At 44.3% G+C, this 22181-nt stretch overlaps 4 protein-coding genes and 1 long non-coding RNA gene across 12 annotated transcripts in view; 1 reads left to right on the forward strand and 4 right to left on the reverse strand.

The window, feature by feature from the left end:
- Nucleotides 1-670: 670 nt before the first annotated feature.
- Nucleotides 671-3164, reverse strand: ptp4a1 (protein tyrosine phosphatase 4A1). Of its 2 annotated transcripts, none has more exons than XM_078793596.1 (5): nt 3022-3164; nt 2862-2954; nt 2460-2590; nt 1573-1647; nt 671-1486 (listed from the first exon to the last, which is right to left on the reverse strand). In XM_078793596.1, exons 1-5 carry the CDS (start codon nt 3124-3126, stop codon nt 1273-1275), a joined length of 618 nt encoding a protein of 205 aa, XP_078649722.1. In that variant the 5' UTR covers nt 3127-3164; the 3' UTR covers nt 671-1272. The 2 variants fall into 2 exon arrangements, with proteins under 2 accessions (XP_078649722.1, XP_057937086.1); XM_058081103.2 differs by having other exon boundaries at nt 671-1490.
- Nucleotides 3165-3370: 206 nt separating this feature from the next.
- On the reverse strand, nt 3371-6557 carry LOC144899830 (uncharacterized). Its single transcript, XR_013628146.1, has 2 exons — nt 6389-6557; nt 3371-3520 (listed from the first exon to the last, which is right to left on the reverse strand). It is a non-coding gene; the product is annotated as an uncharacterized LOC144899830 (long non-coding RNA).
- Nucleotides 6558-6944: 387 nt separating this feature from the next.
- LOC131135317 (uncharacterized) lies at nt 6945-17655 on the reverse strand. Of its 2 annotated transcripts, XM_058081091.2 has the most exons (5): nt 17298-17655; nt 16726-17185; nt 16181-16345; nt 12970-13094; nt 6945-12896 (listed from the first exon to the last, which is right to left on the reverse strand). In XM_058081091.2, exons 2-5 carry the CDS (start codon nt 17176-17178, stop codon nt 11042-11044), a joined length of 2598 nt encoding a protein of 865 aa, XP_057937074.2. In that variant the 5' UTR covers nt 17179-17185; nt 17298-17655; the 3' UTR covers nt 6945-11041. The 2 variants fall into 2 exon arrangements, with proteins under 2 accessions (XP_057937074.2, XP_057937073.2); XM_058081090.2 differs by having other exon boundaries at nt 16726-17655.
- On the forward strand, nt 7219-9969 carry lgsn (lengsin, lens protein with glutamine synthetase domain). Its single transcript, XM_058081092.2, has 4 exons — nt 7219-7496; nt 7601-8258; nt 8390-8556; nt 8704-9969. The coding sequence occupies exons 1-4, from the start codon at nt 7428-7430 to the stop codon at nt 9895-9897; spliced, it is 2088 nt and encodes a 695-aa protein (XP_057937075.2). The 5' UTR covers nt 7219-7427; the 3' UTR covers nt 9898-9969.
- Nucleotides 17656-17757: 102 nt separating the features above from the next.
- Nucleotides 17758-22181, reverse strand: part of LOC131101373 (M-protein, striated muscle) — a 29229-nt gene continuing 24805 nt past the window's right edge. For 3 of the 6 annotated variants that reach the window (XM_078793592.1, XM_078793593.1, XM_078793591.1), the window contains exons 31-36: nt 21459-21564; nt 20405-20568; nt 20292-20328; nt 20180-20202; nt 20035-20090; nt 17759-18902 (exon numbers count right to left, since the gene is read on the reverse strand). In XM_078793592.1, coding sequence (XP_078649718.1) covers nt 18186-18902; nt 20035-20090; nt 20180-20202; nt 20292-20328; nt 20405-20568; nt 21459-21564 — 1103 coding nt within the window. In that variant the 3' untranslated portion in view covers nt 17759-18185. Of the gene's footprint in view, nt 18903-20034; nt 20091-20179; nt 20203-20291; nt 20329-20404; nt 20569-21458; nt 21565-22181 lie in introns of all 6 variants that reach the window. The other 3 variants (XM_078793590.1, XM_078793594.1, XM_078793595.1) reach the window with 3 other exon arrangements.

The following is a 22181-nucleotide window of genomic DNA, read 5'->3' on the forward strand; positions in this document are numbered from 1 at the left end:
ACTAATAAATGTCATTATTTTTCATCATTATACCCATAAAATCGCTACGTTTTGTCATTACAACACCACTTTTCTCATTATATTTTGACTTTAAAGTGTTACCTGTTTTTTCGCGCAGGGTAGATTCCCAAAGTAGCCTGTAATAAAGTAAAATTACAAAGTAGCATGATTAGCTAGTTTGGTCGCCATTACCACAACAGGAAACGGAACGAGGGAGATTGATTGACAATGTTTGATAGCCAATCAGGACGCAGAAGACAATGGGCGGTGCTGACAGAAGGGAAAAAACAGACACCTCCGCCGCATGCTCAAGCACAGAGGTATAACACTCAACATCCCACAATGCAATTCTTCTTAAAGGGCCAGGCTCAGCTAGTAACGGCGCTAAAACTGCATTTACCCCTCGATTCCTTTTTTTAAATGTCAACTTTTCTTCTCGTAATCATGATTTTTATTCCAATAAGTGTTATCAAAACAAACAGTTCTACTGTCAAGAGTGTCTTTTTCTTGCTTGTCAAGTTGGAAGTTGAAGTTTAGTCTTTCAGACGTTTGGGGGACCAGTGTTTGCCTAATGGGAAGTTGTTTTGGATTTAACTCAGCTCATTTATCCTCATGTTTGAGTTTGGTTCCTTTTTGAATTAAAGCAGTTAAAAAAAAGAGGAATGCCGTATTTTTGGTGATTGTATGACTTTAATAGAATCATCACGTTGGGTGAACAGGTACAAGTTTGCAGCTCTGGTACTAAATCACTCACATCCATCGATAGTATAAATAGCCAACTAGTCGTAATAGTCCACATGTTAAAGTACATCAAATGATCAAGTCTTAAGTTAGGGACATCAAATGAAAAAGGCGTACAAAATATCGCAGACGGCGGAAGTCCAGTTTGAAAGAAAAACAACAAAAAAAAAAAAATCACATTGTGGCAGTTAATTAGTAAACAAAAAGAAGGTTCTAGACTCTCAGTGGACAAAAATTGCAACAGTAAGCTTGTAATATTAAAAAGAGTTACGCACGTTCGAGGTGTAGGACTTCCTGCACAAGACAAAGGCAACGTTTTCTTGTTGGGAGTAGAAAAAAATGCCGGCGGGGGGCGCGGCCCCAGCTGCTTGTAAGGCATTGATGGAGCGACCGTGTGATGTGAAGGAAGGCAACGTGCACGTCTTCTCCCGCGTCAAGCCAGCGCTGTCTCAGCTAATGTAAACGAGCGGCCGAATCTTTGGGATACTTTTTTTTTTTACTCTTCACACAAATTCTTATCTTTTCAAAAACCTAATCGTTACACATTTGAATCAGAAGGACGCTAAAGTACTTCAACACAATGACAGAAAGAGTGAGGGCGGGGGGGCGGAGGCAGGGGCGGGGCTTGGCTCTACTGGATGCAGCAGTTGTTGCGATGGCTGTTGGAGTCTTTGAAGCGCAGACGCATCTTTGGACGATACTTCTCCAGGTAGAAGAGCTGCTTGCTGTTGAACGCTCCTCGACGCTTCCTGCCAACACAATGGACGTGAGATTACGCCGCGTCACTTTGAACATCTTTCATTTTCGGTAGAAGCAGCAGTCAGCCCTTACTGGCGAATGAACTGGACAGCATCTTCGTATTTCATGCCGCATTCGATGAGGGCGAGGGCGACCAGGACGGGAGCTCTGCGGGAAAATGAGACCTTTTAGTTATCATCCTCTTATTAAAAAAAAAAAAACTAGATCTGTCAAGCAATTAAAATATTTTTTCATGATTAATTGATTTTGTTCCCAGTTAACTAAATTAAATTAATCAGTTAATTATTTATATATATATATATATATATTCCATAATGCCTCATATTAACTCACTAGCAAGATCTCAGTGTATAGACTGGTCATATAGCTCATCTCGTTTCATATCTACATACTGTATTTGTATATAACTCTGGGAAAAAACTGTTGATTTTGTTAATACTTGGGTTGTTTATATTGTTTATTTTTCTATATTGTGTATTTTTGTACTGCTTAACTGTTTCTGTACTCTTGCTGCTGTGCAATGCAAATTTCCCCACTGAGGCACGAATAAAGGCATATATATGTACAAGAAAATACATATAAAAAGACATATATACATATACATGTATATATACACATATAACATGGCATATATTCATATTTATATATTTCATATTTGGTTCTGCACATGTTCATTAAGAGATACAAACATCTGCCAGAGCTTTGAAGCGAAATTTACCTTTTTCTTATATTTAACAATTATATAATATATATAGTAATTCTATATAATATAAATGTAATAAATATATAATACTTATATTTGAAAATTAGTCACTACTGCTACTTCCTAAAACTATGGTGTGGACTGAAGGGCCAACGACACGAGCACAGATGAATTGTGCGTCCAAAAAAAAAAAAAGGAATCTTCCGCATTAACTTTGACAGCAGTGGAGGAAAAACCTAATTAAAGCGGGGCTGACCTGCCGAGGCCGGCCACGCAGTGCACGGCGATGCAGCAGCCGGGCTCTTCTCTGAACTTCAGCTTGAGCAGGTTGAGCCAATCATCAACAATCTGGGTGGAGGGAGGAGCTCCATCATCAAACGGCCAATCCTGGAGAGGAGGAGGGGAGTGATGACATTTTCTTGGAAAAGCAAAACCACAGATATGCCGGGGCGGGGGTCACAGACGAATGTTGTGTACCACTGTGTGTGTGTGTGTGAGGAAATAGTGTCATGTGACACAAACATGCTCTGCCATCCAATAAACATGACGTCTAGTATTCCTAGAAAGTCCAACAGTGAAAGCTGTTTTGCTGCACACACATGCTGTAGTCATGTGACAACATGGATGGCAAGGAGATCATTTGTGCTGAAGGGCTCACCAGGACTTGAATACCCTCCTTTACCACCATGGTGGTGTCATAGGTGGCCTCGCAGACTCGGACTGCTGTCGTCACGCCGTACTTCTTCAGCTCCTGCGGCGACAAGAGACGTTAGGACACAGATGCCTCATACTGTCAATAATGTTACCCTCGACCTCACCTCGATGAACTTGTTGAGGGTGGCGTTGGTGGGGTTGTGGGTGATGAGGAACCTCATGTTCTTGTAGGTGATTTCCACGGGCGCGGGCCTGTTCATGCGCGCCATGGCGACAGTAAGCAAGATGTCTTCCGTAGAGGAGAGGTGCCAACGTAAACCGTTTGGCTCGGAGGTGAATGCGGAGGTGGGGAGGGGAGTCCTCCGGGCAAAACAAAACCAGGCGTGGACGACTCAAGAAAAAGGGGTAAGGGGGTGGGGGGTCAAGGAAAGCGGGCTGCTTCCACCGTCGGTCGCGGTCAAGTTACCCCATCCAGGCCGAGTTGTCGCTGGGTTTGGGAGGCGTCCCTGTCCTGGGGGCTCCCTCCTGAGGCTCGGGTGCGTCTAGACGGTTGGCGAGTGGGACGGTTCACTCGTCTGCATAGGCGGCGTGCTGAGCCTGGCAGTAGTCTCCACTGCCCTTCAGAAACTCCATAAATGTGCGACCCAGAACACCACAGAACTGCTGCGACACAACAAACATCAGCTTAGCGACTGGGATTAGCGCTTAGCGGCACATGATGAGAGACGTGGCCTGAAATTCATATTGCCATAGACATTGAAGCCACTTGGATGACAATATATTTTTGGCACATAAATCATAATTAGGGATGTGCCACTCAAGTATCAGCCCATCATATGCCAATCAAATGTGTCTCTGTCCACAGAGACTACAGGTGTGTATTGGCAAGAATCTGGCAATACGATACATCGCGATACTGTTAGCAAGGCAAAAAAAGTAAAATAAAAATAAAATAACAAAAATAATTCAATTTTAGTAGCAGAGTTGCACTTTTAAATGTTGTCATATTATGAGTATGAGAAACAAACTAAACAAAATGAATGCAATTTTTGGAAATTTAAATTTAAGACAGTCAAAATATTATGGGAAAAAGTCATAATTTTTCTTGTAGTTAAAGATTATTTCCTGGAAAAACTGAATCCCACCAGCAATATGCACTTACTAAACACATTTTTATTCCATTAGAACAGTATGTTATGCTGTATCACAAACTTTCCTCTAAAAACTTAAAAGTGTAGCATTTGGATAAATAAAACTTTAACATCCAGCTTTAAATTTACAAAAAAAAAACAAAAAACAAATAAATTAAATTCTGTCTCAAGATCCTGCTCAAATGTTCACATTCTATGAGCTGTGAAAAAATGTATACAGTCCCTGACTTATCCACCATCAGAACAGTATTTTTGTGGAACAAAGTAACTAACATCAATAAAACGTTATTTTAGGATGCTTGAAATAACCATTATTTAACAAAATAGTGATATCAATTTGAAAAACAAAATACCTGCAATATCACAGTACTACTTTTTGTAGTATACAAAAGGACCTTGGCATTGCTCGCTAGCGGCAGGTCCTCACGGTGTTGTTTTGACAGTTATCATTTCTTTGTCACCTGAAAGCCAGCGGTTGTGCTATATATATTCCATAATGCCTCATATTAACTCATTAGCAATATCTCAGTGTATAGACTGGTCATATAGCTCATCTTGTTTCACATTATCTACATACTGTATTGTATATAACTCTGGGAAAAACTGTTGATTTTGTTAATACTTGGGTTGTTTAATTTTCTATATGGTGTATTTTTGTACTGCTTAACTGTTTCTGTACATTGAACGAGCTTCACGAGTGAAACAACAACTTGCCTAATTGTAAGTGCTGCCACCTAATGATCGGAGGTTTAAATTTAAATAAAAAATGAACCTTTGCCGTGTCTGCACTTGAATAAACACCATATACAGTCTGACAAATGCCTAAAAATATCCATATCATACTTTTTAAATATCGATACAGTATAGTGGAACAAAGAATTGCAGATATATCGCCGAAATGATATTTTCTTACACCCCTAACAAGTGTAATGACACACAAATCAAGGATAAGTGGTATGAGCCGTTGCCTCTCCACCGAACAAGCAGCCACAACCACTTAGGTACAGTTGCTAACAACAATCACATGACTCGGAACAGGATACCAAAGCAAATTAATTAAAAAAATACAAATATTATACAATTACAAAACACTTGTGACCTGCACATTCACCATGCTATGAAATAATAAAGGTAACATTACAAGTTCTTTTTACTATTGTTATTTATGTGGTCTGATTAAGTGATTGCATTTACCTGAGTTGTCCTTTGTTGTTTTTTTAGTAAGAAAATATTTATGGTCTTGTGACATGAGTCGAAAAAAATCAAAATCATCAACAAAAAAAAACAAAAAAATTAAGAGTAAATCAAGAAGCTGCCTAAAATTGTGCACACCTTGATCTCCATAGGCCACGCCCTCATGACACACAATACACATCAGCAGGTACGCTTACGTCCAATAAGCATTCAAAACGTGAATGTTATCTTCTTGATTGATGTCATTGGGCGGTGTACCTAATGAAGTGGCCGCTGCGTGTGGATTAACCGATGGTGACGTGGCGCGCATGTCCAACATGATAAGCTTCAGTTTGCTTCAGGCGGCCATGCATATTAGCAGTTGCAACTGACTCGTGACGTCACACGGTGACGTTACGCAGTCATGCCGCCAAACATGCATGACGTCACAGCAACCTGCGGTTGTGTCACCCAGAGATTAATTAAATGAGGTTGAGATTTAAAGACAGGCCGCTATCTCCGAATGACGTGTAACTTTGACAGCCGGGCCAAAGCTCACACGACGTAAAAATACGTCACTGGCTAATTAGCTACGAACCGGTTTAGACTACATTTGGCAACATGGCGGCTGACAAAGAGGGGAACGTCATACACAAAACATGCCTCTGAGGCTACACAGTACAGAAAGCAGGGGTATTTTCTTGTATATGGTCGTCGTCGATGTTAGCATAAAAGGTGAGCACAGCGAAGAGTCCTTTGAGACACAGAGAGAGCGGCGCCATGATGGAGCTTCATGGGCCACCTGCTGGCGCCCCAAGCAGCCAGCGACCTTAAACGACGAGCATGGCGCCTCGTACAAATAACACAGGAGACCAACAACCGACAACACGGTGAACAAACCATAACCCGTCTCACTTCGATAAGAAATAAAAATGTCACCATTTCAACGTCGGAACAGGTCGTTAGCTATAGCTAACTGGAAGCAGCGTTAGCCGCTTCCAAAGCAAGAACAGCCGTACACAAATTTAGTCTTGAGAGTGAAAATAACTTCTAACTACAGCTAATAATATCATTAATTAACGCAAATAGTTAGTTTTTGAAGCGCCTTTGTAGCAAGTAGGCCGTGATTTGTCGAGGCCAACGGCTGGAAACCGTCTCAAAAAAGACGGCGGCGGTGATTAATAAAAAAAGAATAAATGTCACTTACTGGGATATGCTTACTCATTGAAGATTGTAACTTAATCATACAGCCGGTTCCCAGAAAAAGCGTAAAGTCGCAGATGGGTTGTTCACCATTAGTGCCCGTCTTTATTTGTCCGATTAGAGCCGAAGTCTCCTCCGCACCCGAGCGACACTTGACGACAGCGCGAGACACGACACTTCCTGTTGAGACCGTCAAAATAAAAGCTCATAGCGAGAGGATATGTTCCTAGAGCTGAAATACATTGTGAAATGTTCGCCTATAAAAGAAAAGTAAGCGTATATGTGTATGTGTAATTTAACATGGGCAATGTAAAACTCAACTGTATATGAAATTATACTGTATACAGTATGATTGATGTTTTCTTTCGAGTGACGCAGCGTGATTTTGAAGAACCATTACGACTGCGTCATTTCCTGCGATCCAACCTAGATGCAGCTCTTTAAACCCCACCCTGAAAACGTGAAGGTGTTCTGTCCAGACATGATCCTGTCTTCATGTTGTACATTGTACAACATGATTGTAAAAGCCAGTACATATTGTTATGGCCTGGTAATCGTGTACACATTACAACGTGAATACAATGTTTTCTTTATTGTAAAAATAGAATAAATAAAATCCAATATGAATGATACTGGTTCATGCAGTGCAAATGTAGATATTGTAATTACAAAAAGTGAATCAGATGCAAGGGCACAGCTGTCACATGTATTAAAAGTTGCTTAGTGTGCTTCTGGTGCTTTCCTGTTGTCTCCGTACAGAATCCCAACTTTCTGGAAAGACAAACAGTCGCTGGACTCAGCAGTTTTGCTCTGCAGTGACACAAAAAGCCCCGAGCGGTCGGCGCCCTCAGCCAGTTAGGTCAACGGTTTGATACTTTCCAGATCGAGCGACGGCGGCAGGCTGGCAGGTTTCAGTTCACAGTCGGATGCAGAGGATTGTGTTGTGCCGGAAAGGCGGGGACGGGCGGTGCAAATGGAAGTTTCACGCGGGTCACCTTTGTAGCAATTGTGTATAAAAATTAATGTGCCGGTGAGGATCTCACATGAAGGCCATCAAAGTCCAAAATAGTGTTGATGAAAGAGCACAAATGAATGAGTCTGAAGAGTCCGAGGTAACACATTTCACCTGTTTAACTTGCTTTCAATTATTTTTTTTATTGAGCTAACATGCTAACATTTTCCATGTGATGGTCGCCTGTCATGTCATGTCTTCCAGGTGGGTCAGTGTCGGACCAAAGACCAAATAGACGGCACAGGGATGAGCATGGAGGGCAGGAAGGGAGTGAGGGTGACGGGAAAATACATTCCTCCTGTCGAGTGGGTGAGCAGACGAGGTCCCAATAACATCGTCCACGCTCCCAGCAGCTCGATCCCACCTACAGATCTCCCCGCCGTTGGATCGCTACGTCCCAAGTCCACTGAGCCATTTTATGACCACGGGATGGACAAAACAGACCTGGAGGACTGGATCCAGGAGGCGGAGCCACAAGATCGGCAAGGTCGGCATGGCGAGATGGGACTCGCCAGGCAAACCGTAGAGGAGCTGAAGACCCTGCTCAGGGACGGTCCTGCACTCAACCCCCCAGGGGGCCATAACTCCTACTTGCATGGTAGCAGCCGTGGCGGGTGGGCTCGGCCTAGCATGCAGCAGGACAACGTCAACCCACAGAGAGCATTCAGGACCTTCAAACCTCAATCCGACGCTTCCAGAAAGGGGCCCACATCCACAGAGAGCACTTCTATTCAACCGCCTCCCTCCATGGATTCATCCAGCTCGTTCACGGCGGAGACCAACACAAAAAGGCAGCCGGAATTCCGGACTCACAAATGTGACAGCAGCGGTTCCTGTGGGGAGACTAAAGCTCTTCACTCAGGTCAGTGCTGACGGATTTATCACTGATATCTTCAGTCCACCATTGCGGATAAATGACAAGACGCTAGTTTGACATCAGACTAGTCCACCATTTTAGTTCATATTCATTTGCTCCAACTCTTTCCTTCACAGATAACGGAAACGAGGCCATAGACATCTCAGGGAATCAAAGGTTCATCTCCACCATGGAGCAGATCAAGCAGCAAATCGCTAGAGAAAACATCAACTTTGTCCGATTTGAGGCCACGGATCTGCATGGAGTGTCCAGATCCAAGACTGTGCCTGTCCGCTTCTTCCATGTAATCACTTCATTCATTCATTCATGTATCCATTGTTCATCGTCACGGGTGACCTGTCACTCATAGAGCCATTGAGTAGGACTTGAACCACTACACCACCAAACCACTCATACAGTCCATATAATCCATCCATGTGTGTTTTTCCAGGAAAAGGCAATGTATGGCGTTCCGATGCCAAGGAGCTACTTGGAGCTTACACTGAGTCCAAAGAGCAACGAAGTGGATCATGCTAACGCCGCCAACTTCAGCAGCGACATCCTCCTGATTCCCGATCTTTCCACCTTCAGGATCCTACCCTGGGCCGAGCAGACCGCCAGAGTCATCTGCGACCCCTGCACGGTGACAGGAAATCCACTTCGCACGTCGCCTCGCCTCATTGCCAAGCAACTTCTAGGCCAGCTCCAGAGCTTGGGCTTCTCCCTGCATGCCTCTTTTACCTACGAGTGCTGCGTCCTCGGAGCGCCGGACCGGATCGGACCCAAAACGCTCCTGTTCCCCGCCACCACCCTACTCAGCAACCATGACCTGCCTTTCTTCCAGCAGTTAGTGGACAGTATGTACTGCATGGGCGCCGACATCGACAGCATGGCGTCGGCCAGTGGGCCGGGTCAAATGGAGATCAACCTGCGGCCCGAGTTTGGGATCGCAGCTGCCGACAGCGCTTTCACGTTCCGCACCGGCATTAAAGAAATGGCACGCAAGCACAGCTACATCGCTAGCTTCTTCACCGATGACGGCCTCTACAATGCTGGTGTGCTGTCCCACAGCTTGTGGGACGCTAATGGCCGCCGCAGCCTCTTCCAAAGTGGGGAGAAGGCAGGCGACCTATCCGACATCGGCCGCAAATGGCTGGCTGGGCTCCTGACGCACTCGGCTGCCCTAAGCTGCCTGATGTCACCGGGATTGGGATGCCGCAGCCACATCGCCAAGACCATCAAAGACCCCAAGCGGATGCTGTACGCCACCTGCGGCTGCAACGACAACAGCAGCTCGTTCAACATCAAGAGCCACGGCGGGCGGGAGACACACATCGACAACAAGCTGGGCTCGGCCATGGCCAACCCTTACGTCGTGCTGGCGGCTACCGCTGCCGCCGGACTGGATGGGATCAGACGCAACTTGAGCTTGGAGAGCGGCTTCCACAGGGCACCGAATCAGCAGAAGGATTTTGCCATCCCAGTGAAGCTGGAAGATGCTCTGGAGGCACTGGGAGAGGACCACATCATCCGCAGTGCCCTCGGGGAGCCCTTTGTGCAGTACTTCATCGCCATGAAAAAGTTTGAGATTGAGACCCAGGAACTAGACGACGAGAGGAACAAGTGCTTGGAGTATTTTATCTAATGATTTTCTCCTGTCAGACAAAGCACAGGACTTGAATAATGCTTGAATCATTTCTTTTAAAAAAAATTAAAAATTAAAAAAAAGGGTTTTAAATTTTTAAATTTTTAAATTTTTAAATTTTTAAATTTTTAAATTTTTAAATTTTTAAATTTTTAAATTTTTAAATTTTTAAATTTTTAAATTTTTAAATTTTTAAATTTTTTAAATTGATGTTATGGATATTGTGATATTTTCAAAATAAAGGTGAAGTGGCCCTCCATGCAAAATTGTGTAGTTACTGACAACAACAAAAGCTTGTATTTGCTGCTGTGCCAGTGTGAAGTCTTTGGTTTCAGACCTCACAGCTAGGAGACCAGGGTTCAATTCCACCCTCGGCCATCTCTGTGTGGAGTTTGCATGTTCTTCCCGTGCTTGCGTGGGTTTTCTCCGGGTACTCCGGTTTCCTCCCACATTCCAAAAACATGCTAGGTTACTTGGCGACTCCAAATTGTCCATAGGTATGAATGTGAGTGTGAATGGTTGTTTGTCTATATGTGCCCTGTGATTGGCTGGCCACCAGTCCAGGGTGTACCCCGCCTCATGCCTGAAGACAGCTGGGATAGGCTCCAGCACCTCTGAGACCCTCGTGAGGATAAGTGATAGAAAATGAATGAAAGAATGACTGAAATGACCACATAAGTTCGGAGACATGGGTTCGATTCCCGGCTTGGCCATCTCTGTGTGGAGTTTGCGTGTTCTCCCCATACATGTGTGGGTTTTTTCCGGGTACGCCGGTTTCCTCCCACATTCCAAAAACATGCTAGGTTAATTAGCGACTCCAAATAGTCCATAGGTATGAATGTGAGTGTGAATGGTTGTTTGTCTAAATGTGCCCTGTGATTGGCTGGCCACCAGTCCAGGGTGTACCCCGCCTCTCGCCCGAAGACAGCTGGGATAGGCTCCAGCACCCCCGCGACCCTCGTGAGGAAAAGCGGTAGAAAATGAATGAACAACTAAGAAATCACCACAGTAAATAAGGTGAACCTGTAGAATACGTACATATGTATATACATACTTATGTATATACGTACATATGTACATGTTGAGTATGTCAGAGCCAACCTTTCCATCTGCAGCATGATTGAAGGTTCATCATCAGCATCATCTACTTGTTCTTGCCTATAAGATTCCCAACTCTCTGCATGAATCTCCCCAGTTTCCTTTCAGCGCCACCTTGTGGCGTGCCGTATGTCGGATAAGCAGAATCGTTCTTCGCTTTCTCCAGAGGAACGCTAGAACGTAACAAGTACTCGTAGCGACTGTAGGCCTTCTCCCTGCGGCTCTCGTAGGCGGTCATTTGCTGTTCTTCCAGATCGTTTTGTGAGCCTTGCTCCTGCTCGGCCGCTTGGTTTGTTTTCCGTTTGCTGGAGCGGTGAGAAGATAATCTGGAGAAGTTGAAGGAGGACTTTGGCTTCTCGGAGTCTGATGACCTGCTGATGGAGTTCTGGCTTGATTGGTGCTCCGCGGTGGATGGTTTTCCAGTGGGAGATGATTGACAACTAGAGGAATTCTGTGACTTCAATGAGGCCTTTCTTTGGAGTGTTTTATCCTCCTTTTTGGAGACCTTCTTCTCGTCTGAGCTTTTCATCCTCATGGAGTTCTTCCTCTGAGGAATCCCTTCTTTATCTGTCCGATGACTTTTCACTTCTGAGGCGGATGCAGTCTCCGCCGAGCTAGGAAGGGACTTCTTTCTCTCCTGAGCAGCAGCAGATCCAGACTGCTTGGCCATGGAGTCATTGTTTCTTGTGGCTACCTCTGCTTGAGGTGTTCCTACCTTCTTCTCCTCGTCTCTTCTATCTGTGAGCCCAACACCTTCATAACTGTTGATAAGATTACTTGAACCTTCCTTCTCTTCAGGAATTTCAATCAAGGACTCCATTGTTCTGGGACGCTGGAGACCAATGGGGTACTTGAGGGATGGTTCTTTGAGCTTCTCGTCCAGATGGGTGGCTGAGGAGGTCCTGGAAAGAGGCTCGTACCAGTCGTATGCCGTCGTCCTTTTTAGTTCTGGACCTGTTTGGATGTCAAAGTACGACGCAGAGCAGTTCATGTCATCTTCCTTGCCGGGTCCGGGATCTCTGTGATTGGTTGGTTCCAGGTTGCTTGTGTCCTCCATGTTCTGCGTTAAAGAAGACTTGAACTTGGGTCGATCCAGACTTTGGTACATGGACCTCAGAGACTCTTGACTCTGCCTGAGATTGTTATAGTCCTGTAAACTGAGTCTCTTTTGCCGGATTTCCTCCAATCTGGACTTGATGTCTCGGGGTTTCATGTGAGTCATGTGGGGCTGGTGCTCGTTCAGGCCCGTGCGGCTGCTGTACGGCGAGGTCACCGGGGACAGGACGTCACATGACGCATCGAGATTCACATTGCTATTCAGGTATGTGTCCATTTTCCATCTGTGGAGAGACGTCTCAGAATTGAACGGGATAAGATTCTGGTCGGGACCGTAGCGACTCTGGTGTCGAATGTGCTGGTGAGACATCCTGTTGGGAACCAGCATGGGAACGGGCCTGTCAGGAGCAACGGGTACTACAATGTCTTTGGTTCCCATTCTTAGCCGGGTTGCTGGGTTTAATCTCTGAAGATCTGCACCAAAACTGTGTCCCCTCACCATGTGGCCCGTGTCTGTAAAATGGGACTGATGCAAGCGGTCCTGTACGCTGAGGCCCCTGGCCATCCCGACGGCATTCCCAAAGCGGTCCTCCTGAGCACCCCTCAACCCGTGCATGCCTCTGGATCTCATGTGAATTTGATGCAGGGTCAGCTGACTGGAATTTGGACTACGGAGAGCCACGCTGTCCAGGAGGTACTCCATAGACGACCTCTCCTTGTACAACGCTTCAGGAATAGTCGAGCGAGCGTAAAGCCGACGGAACTCCTCGTCGTATGAGCAAACGAGCTGACCCGTGACCACCAGGACCATGCTCAGGTTGATCTTCTCAAAGGACCACGTATAGCTGAGGAGCAAGAAGCACAGTCACCTTTTTAGAGTCTGTGGCAACAGGAAGTGTTTAAGAGCTCCCGGCTCACCTGTACGTGCCGTATAAAACGGTTCTACAGTCCACCAGGATGAACCTCTGTTCCAAACTGCCGTGGAATTTCATTCCGGACTGACAGTGATACTGCTGACCTCGCACTGTGCGGACTCGGATGTTCTGATGGAGACACAAGAGAAGATGTTATGGTACCACACTCTTTTACGAAGACATTATGTTGCTTTGTGAATGGTAATGGTAATGGTTTTATTTCATTTGAACATGCATCAGATTACAATTGAATGCATCACATAATCAGTTCACAGTTCCACATGTCCAAAAGGAGTAGGAAGAAGCAAAGCTTATTAAATCCTACCCCTCCATCTGGTACTTTTACAATCAGTAACTGTTACATTTGTTCACTTCCTGCTTTCCATAATACAGTTCACTTTTACAATCAGTAACTGTTTCATTTGTTCACTTCCTGCTTTCCAAAATACAGTTTAAGGTTTTTTTTGTTTTGTTTTCGTTTTTTTTTTTAAATAATATGAGCATCCAATGACATAATGTGTACCATAGTAAGTGTCAATATAGTGATATATATAGCACATCATGACTGGTTCAAAACTCTTCATCCTTGTATTTAGCAAATTTATTTTATTTATTAATTTATGTTATTAATTTTTATATTTTTTTTTATATTTTTTAAATTTTTAAATTTTTTTTATGTTTTGTCTCATACCGAAGTAGGAGGTGATATGAGCATCCAATGACATAATGTGTACCATTGTAAGTGTCAATATAGTGATATATATAGCACATCATGACTGGTTCAAGACTCTTCATCCTTGTATTTAGCAAACATCAACTGCTTGTATTGTTTCTTGAATTGGCTCATCAATCCATTCCATAGTTTGATTCCACATACTGAAATGCTATGGCTTTTTAACATAGTCCTAGCATAGAAGTGTTTCAAATGTACTTCTTCCCTGAGATCATATTTCTCCTCTCTTGTAGAGAAGTATTGGATGACATTTTTAGCCAATTGCTTATTTTTAGCCTTATGCATTATTTTAGCTGAAGATGAACTATATATTTGTGATTTTAGAAATAAGGAGTTAGTACGTTCTCTGTAGGCGGCATTATGAATTATCCTTACTGACCTTTTTTGCAGTACATTTAGCGAGTGAAGATTGCTTTTATAGTTATTACCCCATATTTCCACACAATAAAAGATTTTTGTAAACATTTTCCTGCCTGAATTTGAAAGAATATTCAGTCATACAGGAGTTTGTATCGATGAAGCACTGAAGTCTTCCTAACAAGGCCGAGCTGTTAGCTGACAACATCTTCTCGTTGTCGTGTTTGTTCTGTTCAGTGTCAGCTGATGCCGCTCGACAGGAAAATCCAGCTACGCCGAAATGAGCGACTGGCTAACAAAAGACGGCGTCAGCCTGAGCTCGGACCCTCGGCAAAAACGGAACAGTGTAGTCAAGTTTGAGACTTTAGAGCAGGGGTGTGTATGTATCGGTACTGCATGTGTTCATTCCAACACAGGAGATATGTCATGTTACATATATCAGTAACGGCTGATATGATGGCTTTTCCCTTATATAATTCAATAATTCACAATTCAATTTAATATCAGTGCCGGTAATCTGTCAGTCAAAATAGCTAAATAACGTTCATGAGACGTTAGTCCAGTTATGTTTGCAATCAAATATTACAGATATACAAGAATTGAAAAGGATTATGCAAAAGACAATGCTGCCAAAGTCGAGGCGACATATTAAAAAGGTTAATCCAATTAATCATGAAATAAGAGTATAACAAAAGGAAGCGTAGAAAAAGCCAGAACGCAATCAAACAATTCAAAGTGACGTTTATGTGATCGACACATATTATCATTGAAATCGACCAGGAGCTTGCGAGCGCCACTGCTTTAGAGGACGATGTATCATGCTGTGGTATTTCAGGGATGTGGTCATGTGACTGAGACTGCAGCATTCTTGTTTTAATGTGGAATGGCATTCCCACACATTCGAGCTGCACCAATAATCAATGCAACTAAGAAATGACTTAACATTTGAGGTTTGTGTTTTTACCGTGTTGTTATATTTTACTTTCTTGGTGCGTTTAATGTTGGTTGGTCGTCTGTGTTGAGTGTGTACTTAACAATTGCCGAGGGCATCTTCAAGTGAGTCGACACAGTGAGCAAACGTGATGTTCTTTGACTACTTGCTAGCTTCAATTGATGCTGGTGAACAAAGGTAGTTCAAGAAAGAAGGGGGAAAAAATAATAAAATTAAATAAAATTAAATAAAATTAAATAAAATTAAATAAAATTAAATAAAATTAAATAAAATTAAATAAAATTAAAAAGGCGGCACAGCGGTCGAGTGGTTAGCGCGCAGACCTCACAGCTAGGAGGACCAGGGTTCAAGTCCACCCTCGGCCATCTCTGTGTGGAGTTTGCATGTTCTTCCCGTGAATGCGTGGGTTTTCTCCGGGTACTCCGGTTTCCTCCCACATTCCAAAAACATGCTAGGTTAATTGGCGACTCCAAATTGTCCATAGGTATGAATGTGAGTGTGAATGGTTGTTTGTCTATATGTGCCCTGTGATTGGCTGGCCACCCGTCCAGGGTGTACCTTGCCTGAAGACAGCTGGGATAGGCTCCAGCACCCCCTGCGACCTTTGTGAGGAAAAAGCGGTATAAAATAAACTAAAATAAAATAAAATAAAATAAAATAAAATAAAATAAAATAAAATAAAATAAAATAAAATAAAATAAAATAAAATAAAATAAAATAAAATAAAATAAAATAAAATCTGTTGAAAAAAGAAAGAAGGGGCGTGTTGTCGGAGCTGAAGCTAATTGATGTGCTACAACACTTTTATTACAAAGGTTGATCTGAAATCTGCGCTAATCTGAACGAGTTCTATACACACAGGAAATAAAATACCGTATTTTCCGGACTATAAGTCACATTTTTTTCATAGGTTGGCTGTTCCTGCGACTTGTACTCCAGAGCGACTTATAAATGAAAAAATTGTTTATGTTCCATAAACACTGGACACCTTTTCTGTTCATGTTTATTTTTTGTGTAGCTGAATAAGCATTGTGTTAGCATATCTTACACCTATTCAGCCTGTTCTCTATTCTTTTATTGTATTCTCAGCATTGAGCTGTCAACAACTAATGACGTTTATCAAGCTACTTCTGCAAAGCCAGGCTGTAGCATGTGTAGGAGGAAGACTGGCACCTTGAGGTCCTGGATGTTGACGCCTACTCTCTGCGACATGGCGTGGAAGCTGCCAAACTGGGCCTCGTCCAGTAGGATGTAGACCACCACACCCCGCAGTGTGACACCGATGACCTCCTTGAAAATGTCAACGTCAGTGAAGACGTCCATCGCTATAGCAACGACCTGGAGACAGCAAAGGAAGTAGTTGAGTCAGCATGTGAACATTTGCCATCATGAAATGTTAGTGAGGAGTTGTGCTGAATCAGTCGTCAATCTGTTTCTCAAAACCACAACCGAGATGCAAGCCAAGAGAACCTTTTGATGAGGATCCAGGAATTAGTTTTCAAAATTGTGGCAAAATTAAACATTAGTTCCACATTTCTGAGCATGAATCAGACACCTACAAAAGCGAACGTTTGGGCCTCATCCAAACAGAAAAGCATCACAATGGTTGCACCGCTGTGAGTCTTATTATTCACGTTGCCATGGTGATGACATACAACAGGTCCAAACACAGATTGGCAACATGAAGCTTTTACACACCAGCCCGGGCACGTGCTCACCTGCTTGGCCTCCTGGATCTGCTTTCGCACCACTTCCTTGATGGTGGGCGTGTTGGGTCTGGGAGGGTGGAAGAGCAGGCTGATGCTGGTGTCAAGGTCGTCCAGCGTGACCTCTGGCCAGCCCAAGTCCAGGTCCGGCACCTCCTCATCCGACTCCACAGGGAAGTATGTAGACGGGTTTGGTTCGACGACGCCCAGTCGCCGTCCGTCCAAGTCGTCCTCCACGACGGATACCTCTGCATTTTCCAGAATGAAGAGGATCTCCTCCTCGGACAGGAAGTGGCTGATCTGCTCAGCCTGCAGGAAGTCCTCATAAGCGGTTTTCCCACCGCACAGCAAAGCATATATAGCCAGACGGTATGACTCTTTGTAGTGCGGTTGGATGTAGAGCGGACCTTCGTCGTCCTTCAGTGACGATATGCACGACAAATTGGACTCATTGGACGCCATCATCTCAGCACTTGACCAGAGGACGAGTGGAAGGCGAATTGGAGCAACCAGAACCGCTTCAGTGACCCCAAGATTGACACTTGGACCCTTTTACTCAAGTCCATTCCTCCAACTTTCCATACCTTCAAGGCTGATGTTCCTTACTTGGATGATGGTCCACTCCCATCATCATCAGATCAATGACATCCATAGTCCATCTGGTTCCTGTACGATTCTCCTCAATAGTCCACCTCTTTCTTGAAGGTGAACGTTGAGCTGATGGAGCTGCTAATACATTAGGCAAAGATGTGAGAACCAGTCCGTCAAGTGCAGGTAAACACGAAGCGAGTCGTACTCAGTCACATGTGCCGCCACATCCTGAAAAAACAGACTTACTCACGTTTCAGCTCAACCGGGTTTAACTTTACCGAAAGGACTTTGGAGAGTCTTGATGTGAAAAGTCCTGCATCGAGACCAGCGTCTGAGGTGTGGATCAGCCTGTTGTACCTGCTACACACACACACACACACACAAACACACGCAGTAACAAGCCCCGCCCACTCAGGCTCACCTGCAGGCGAGGAGCAGGTTTGTTCAGCCAGCCGGCAGACTCGGAGACGACATGACATGAGTCACAAAGACCATGTTGATACATTGATCATTTATTTGGGGGGAAAAGCAAGGAGTCAATATTTGTGTTCCCGCCCCCCCCAACAGATCCCAGACATAAAAGAAGAAAATAATATGGTGTTTGCTACGCTAACTTGCCAAAGCTAAGCACTCATGTTCATTTCATGTCAGCTGACCACTCGGGACGACAACTTTTAGGTACTCCCCAATGAATTAAGGCGTTCCACTAACACAACGTAGTGAAAGGTGCAGCTTTTAATAACGTCACGTAATATCGGAAACATCTGCTTTGTTCGCTAGCAGCCACCGTAAAAGTTCAGTTTTTACGTTTTTTTTTTTAAACTTTGACAGCAACAATTTGCAACTCGTGCTAAAAACTCGCTCACTAGCGTCGACGTCGCTTACTTCCTCGGTGGGGTTGGAGACTTCATGAATCTGGGCGGGGTGGGAGACTTGATGCTGCGAGCGGGTGAGGGAGTTGGGGACTTTGGAGCCGGGGTGGGAGTCGGAGACTTGGGGGATGGAGTCGGGGACTTAGCCAAAGGGGTCGGAGACTTGAAGCCTGGGGATTTTGGCGTAGGGGTTGGAGATTGTGGAGCCGGGGTTGGAGACTTCAGAGCCGGGGTTGGAGATTTAGGGGCGGGAGTTGGAGATTTAGGGGCCGGGGTTGGAGATTTAGGGGCCGGGGTTGGAGATTTTGGGGCCGGGGTTGGAGATTTTGCAGTGGAGGCGGGGGTTGGGCTCTTCATGGACAACGCCGGGGTCTGGGACTTCGAAGGGGTGGGGGTCTTGGAAGAGGGGGCAGGCGACTTGGGTAGCCCGGTTGTGACAGAGGGCGTGGCCATTTTGGGCTGCCCAAGTTTAGCCTCGGGGATCTGCTCGCCGTGCCTGTAGACGCTGACGGTGATTTCGACAAACTCGCCGCCGTACTTGTTGCGCACGTTGATGCTGTACTTGCCGGAGTCTTCGGGCGTCACTTGGTTGATGACCAGGCTGGCAAACTTACCGCCGTCAAATGTGATCTTGGTGTGCTCGTTGGAGGCCACTTCCTGTTCATTCTTGAACCAGGTGACCTCGGGAGTCGGCTCGCCCCACACGGTGCAGGTCAGGCTCAGGGACTACGAGAAGTGAAACGTCATTGAATGTTTCAGTGTGGGATATTTGGACAACATAAAAAAAAAAATCCTGCAGCTGACATGTGAGCAGCTGCTAGCGTGCTAATTGGCCGTAATGTTCATTCATTCATTCATTCATTCATTCGCTCTGGAGTATAAGTCACAGGAACAGCCAACCTATGAAAAAAAGTTTGACTTATAGTCCGGAAAATATGGTATTTTATTTCCTGTGTGTATAGAACTCGTTCAGATTAGTACAGAGTTCAGATCAACTTTTGTAATAAAAGTGTTGTAGCACATCAATTAGCTCCAGCTCCGACAACACGCCCCTCCTTTCTTTTTTCTTTTTTCAACAGATTTTATTATTTTATTTTATTTTATTTTATTTTATTTTATTTTATTTTATTTTATTTTATTTTATTTTATTTTATTTTATTTTATTTTATACCGCTTTTTCCTCACAAGGGTTGCGGGGGTGCTGGAGCCTATCCCAGCTGTCTTCGGGCGAGAGGCGGGGTACACCCTGGACTGGTCGCCAGCCAATCACAGGGCACATATAGACAAACAACCATTCACACTCACATTCATACCTATGGACAATTTGGAGTCGCCAATTAACCTAGCATGTTTTTGGAATGTGGGAGGAAACCGGAGTACCCGGAGAAAACCCACGCATGCACGGGGAGAACATGCAAACTCCACACACAGATGGCCGAGGGTGGAATTTAACCCTGGTCTCCTAGCTGTGACGTCTGCGCGCTAACCACTCGACCACCGTGCCGCCGGCTGTAATCTTAGTCTGTTTAAAAACTACAGCCATTTCATTATCTATACCAGTGTTCCCCAACTCTTTTGTAGTACAATGAAGTACAGAAGTACAACGAAACACAATGCTAACACAATGCTAACCTCTACCCAAACAAGGACTCCGCTAGTGTGCTTCTAATTGCGTTTGAATGCATCTACGCTCTGCAATGTCCACATCTGCTTCCACACGACTTCACACCGCAACATTTAGAGGGCGTGGCATTGACACACTGCAGCTCCGGTCTCTCTGGAATGCTGTCGGGGAACTTGAGCTCCACCTGAAGCCAACATTGCCTACAGTCAATGTGTGAGCACGGCTTGAACCCACCTTCTGCTCCATGATGGTGACCACATCAGGAAGACCGCCCATCACTCTGCCGCGGTCTGAAGGGACACAAGCACATGCGTAGTCACTACTCGTCGACCAGACGATTAATGACGGCCTATCATTCCACTAAAGCAGTGACACTCACTTTTCTCCGCAAAGGCAGCAGCCCTAAAGGAGCAGAAAGGAGTGGGTTTAAATAAAACAAGCACTGAATACATTATAAATATTGACATTCAAGTCTGAAAGAAATGACTCACTTCAGTCTCAGGTACTCCTCGTAGGCGTCGGTGTAGGCTGCAGAGGAGGACGTGTCACATGATTAAATTGCAACTTCCAAATTGAAAATGCACATGCGCTCAACAAGCCGTGCCTTGTCCAGAGAGGTCAAAGGTTCTGGAGTGTGTCTTCACGCCGTCGTAGATCTCGATGGTGTAGAGACCCTTCTCCTTGTCCGAGGGGTCGCAGATTTGCATCCACGCCATCTCGGCCGTGCCGCCGATCCTCATCTTCTCAGAGGAGGCAATCTTGCTCTCCCTGCAGAAGGCGAAGGCGACACCACGCGTTTATGTTCAAATGTATACAGTATAATCGTAATTAATGGATGCATGTTGGTAGCACGGTGATCTAGTGGTTATCGTGCAGACTTCACAGCTAGGAGACCAGGGTTCAATTCCACCCTCGGGCATCTCTATGTGGAGTTTGCATGTTCTCCCCGTGCATGCGTAGGTTTTCTCCCGGTACTCCGGTTTCCTCCCACATTCCAAAAACATGCTAGGTTAATTAATTGCCGACTCCAAATTGTCCATAGGTATGAATGTGAGTGTGAATGGTTGTTTGTCTATATGTGCCCTGTGATTGGCTGGCGACCAGTCCAGGGTGTACCCCGCCTCTCGCCCGAAGACAGCTGGGATAGGCTCCAGCACCCCCGTGACCCTCGTGAGAAAAAAGCGGTAGAAAATGAATGAATGAATGAATGTTGGCAGCACAGTCCAGAACTTGTTCAGCTTCTTCCCACATTCCAAAAACATGCATGTGAGGTGAACCTCATGTGAGGACAAGCCCTCATGTGAGGACAAGCGGCATAAAAAAATAGATGGAAGTATTTTACCAGAGTCAATATGTGCTGCTGTTAATGTGCTTGAAGTGTAGTGAGGTCAGGTAAGATTAAGTCAACAAAGAATGGCTCATGAGATGGAAGGCCTAGCCAATCAGGGCTTAAAGAGAGCAAAGATGTGCGTTTGGAGAGTTGAAAACGTGTCTAGAGTTATTATAGTAAAAAAAAAACAGTACCAAGTTAACAAAAGAGGGGTCATGTTGGCATACCGGATCAGCTCAGGAGTCAAACAGAACAAGTTAGAAGAGGTGGCATCAGCAGCACACATGTAGGTCAGCAAGGACTACCGGAGTCCAAGAAAAAAACATACTTGTGTTTCCACACGGTTTTCATCTCCTCCGTGTAGTAGTTCATGTAGCATTGCAGACGGATGCCCTCTGGTGTGCACTGGATCACCAGGTCGGAGGCTGACTCACCTGAAACAAACATCACAGTTACGTACCAACATAAGGTGCAGGGTATATACTGTACTAGTATGTACTATGGTAATGGTAATGGTAATGGTTTTATTTCATTTGAACCCGCATCAATTCCCTGTTCCACATGTCCGAAAGGAGTAGGAAGAAGCAAAGCTTATTAAATCCTACCCCTCCATCTAGGTACTTTTACAATCAGTAACTGTTACATTTGTTCACTTCCTGTTTTCCAATTTAATTTAATTTAATTTAATTTAATTTAATTTAATTTAATTTAATTTAATTTAATTTAATTTAATTTAATTTAATTTAATTTAATTTAATTTAATTTAATTTAATTTAATTTAATTTAATTTAATATGAACTATATCAGCAAGTTGAAGTATTTGTGATTTTAGAAATAAGGAGTTAGTATGTCCTCTGTAGGCAGCACTATGAATTATCCTTACTGACCTTTTTTGCAGTACACTTAGCGAGTGAAGATTGCTTTTATAGTTATTACCCATATTTTCAACTACTATGTAGAGCAGTGGAAAATAATATTCCTGGGATATACAGTCCATTGAGTACTACGTTAATAAGATATATGCACTGGTGTATAGTATTCATTGTACTTA

This window comes from Doryrhamphus excisus, linkage group LG9 (assembly GCF_037039965.1).
Source record: "Doryrhamphus excisus strain RoL-2023G ecotype Guam linkage group LG9, RoL_Dexc_Guam_v1.1, whole genome shotgun sequence".
Lineage (NCBI taxonomy): Eukaryota > Metazoa > Chordata > Actinopteri > Syngnathiformes > Syngnathidae > Doryrhamphus > Doryrhamphus excisus.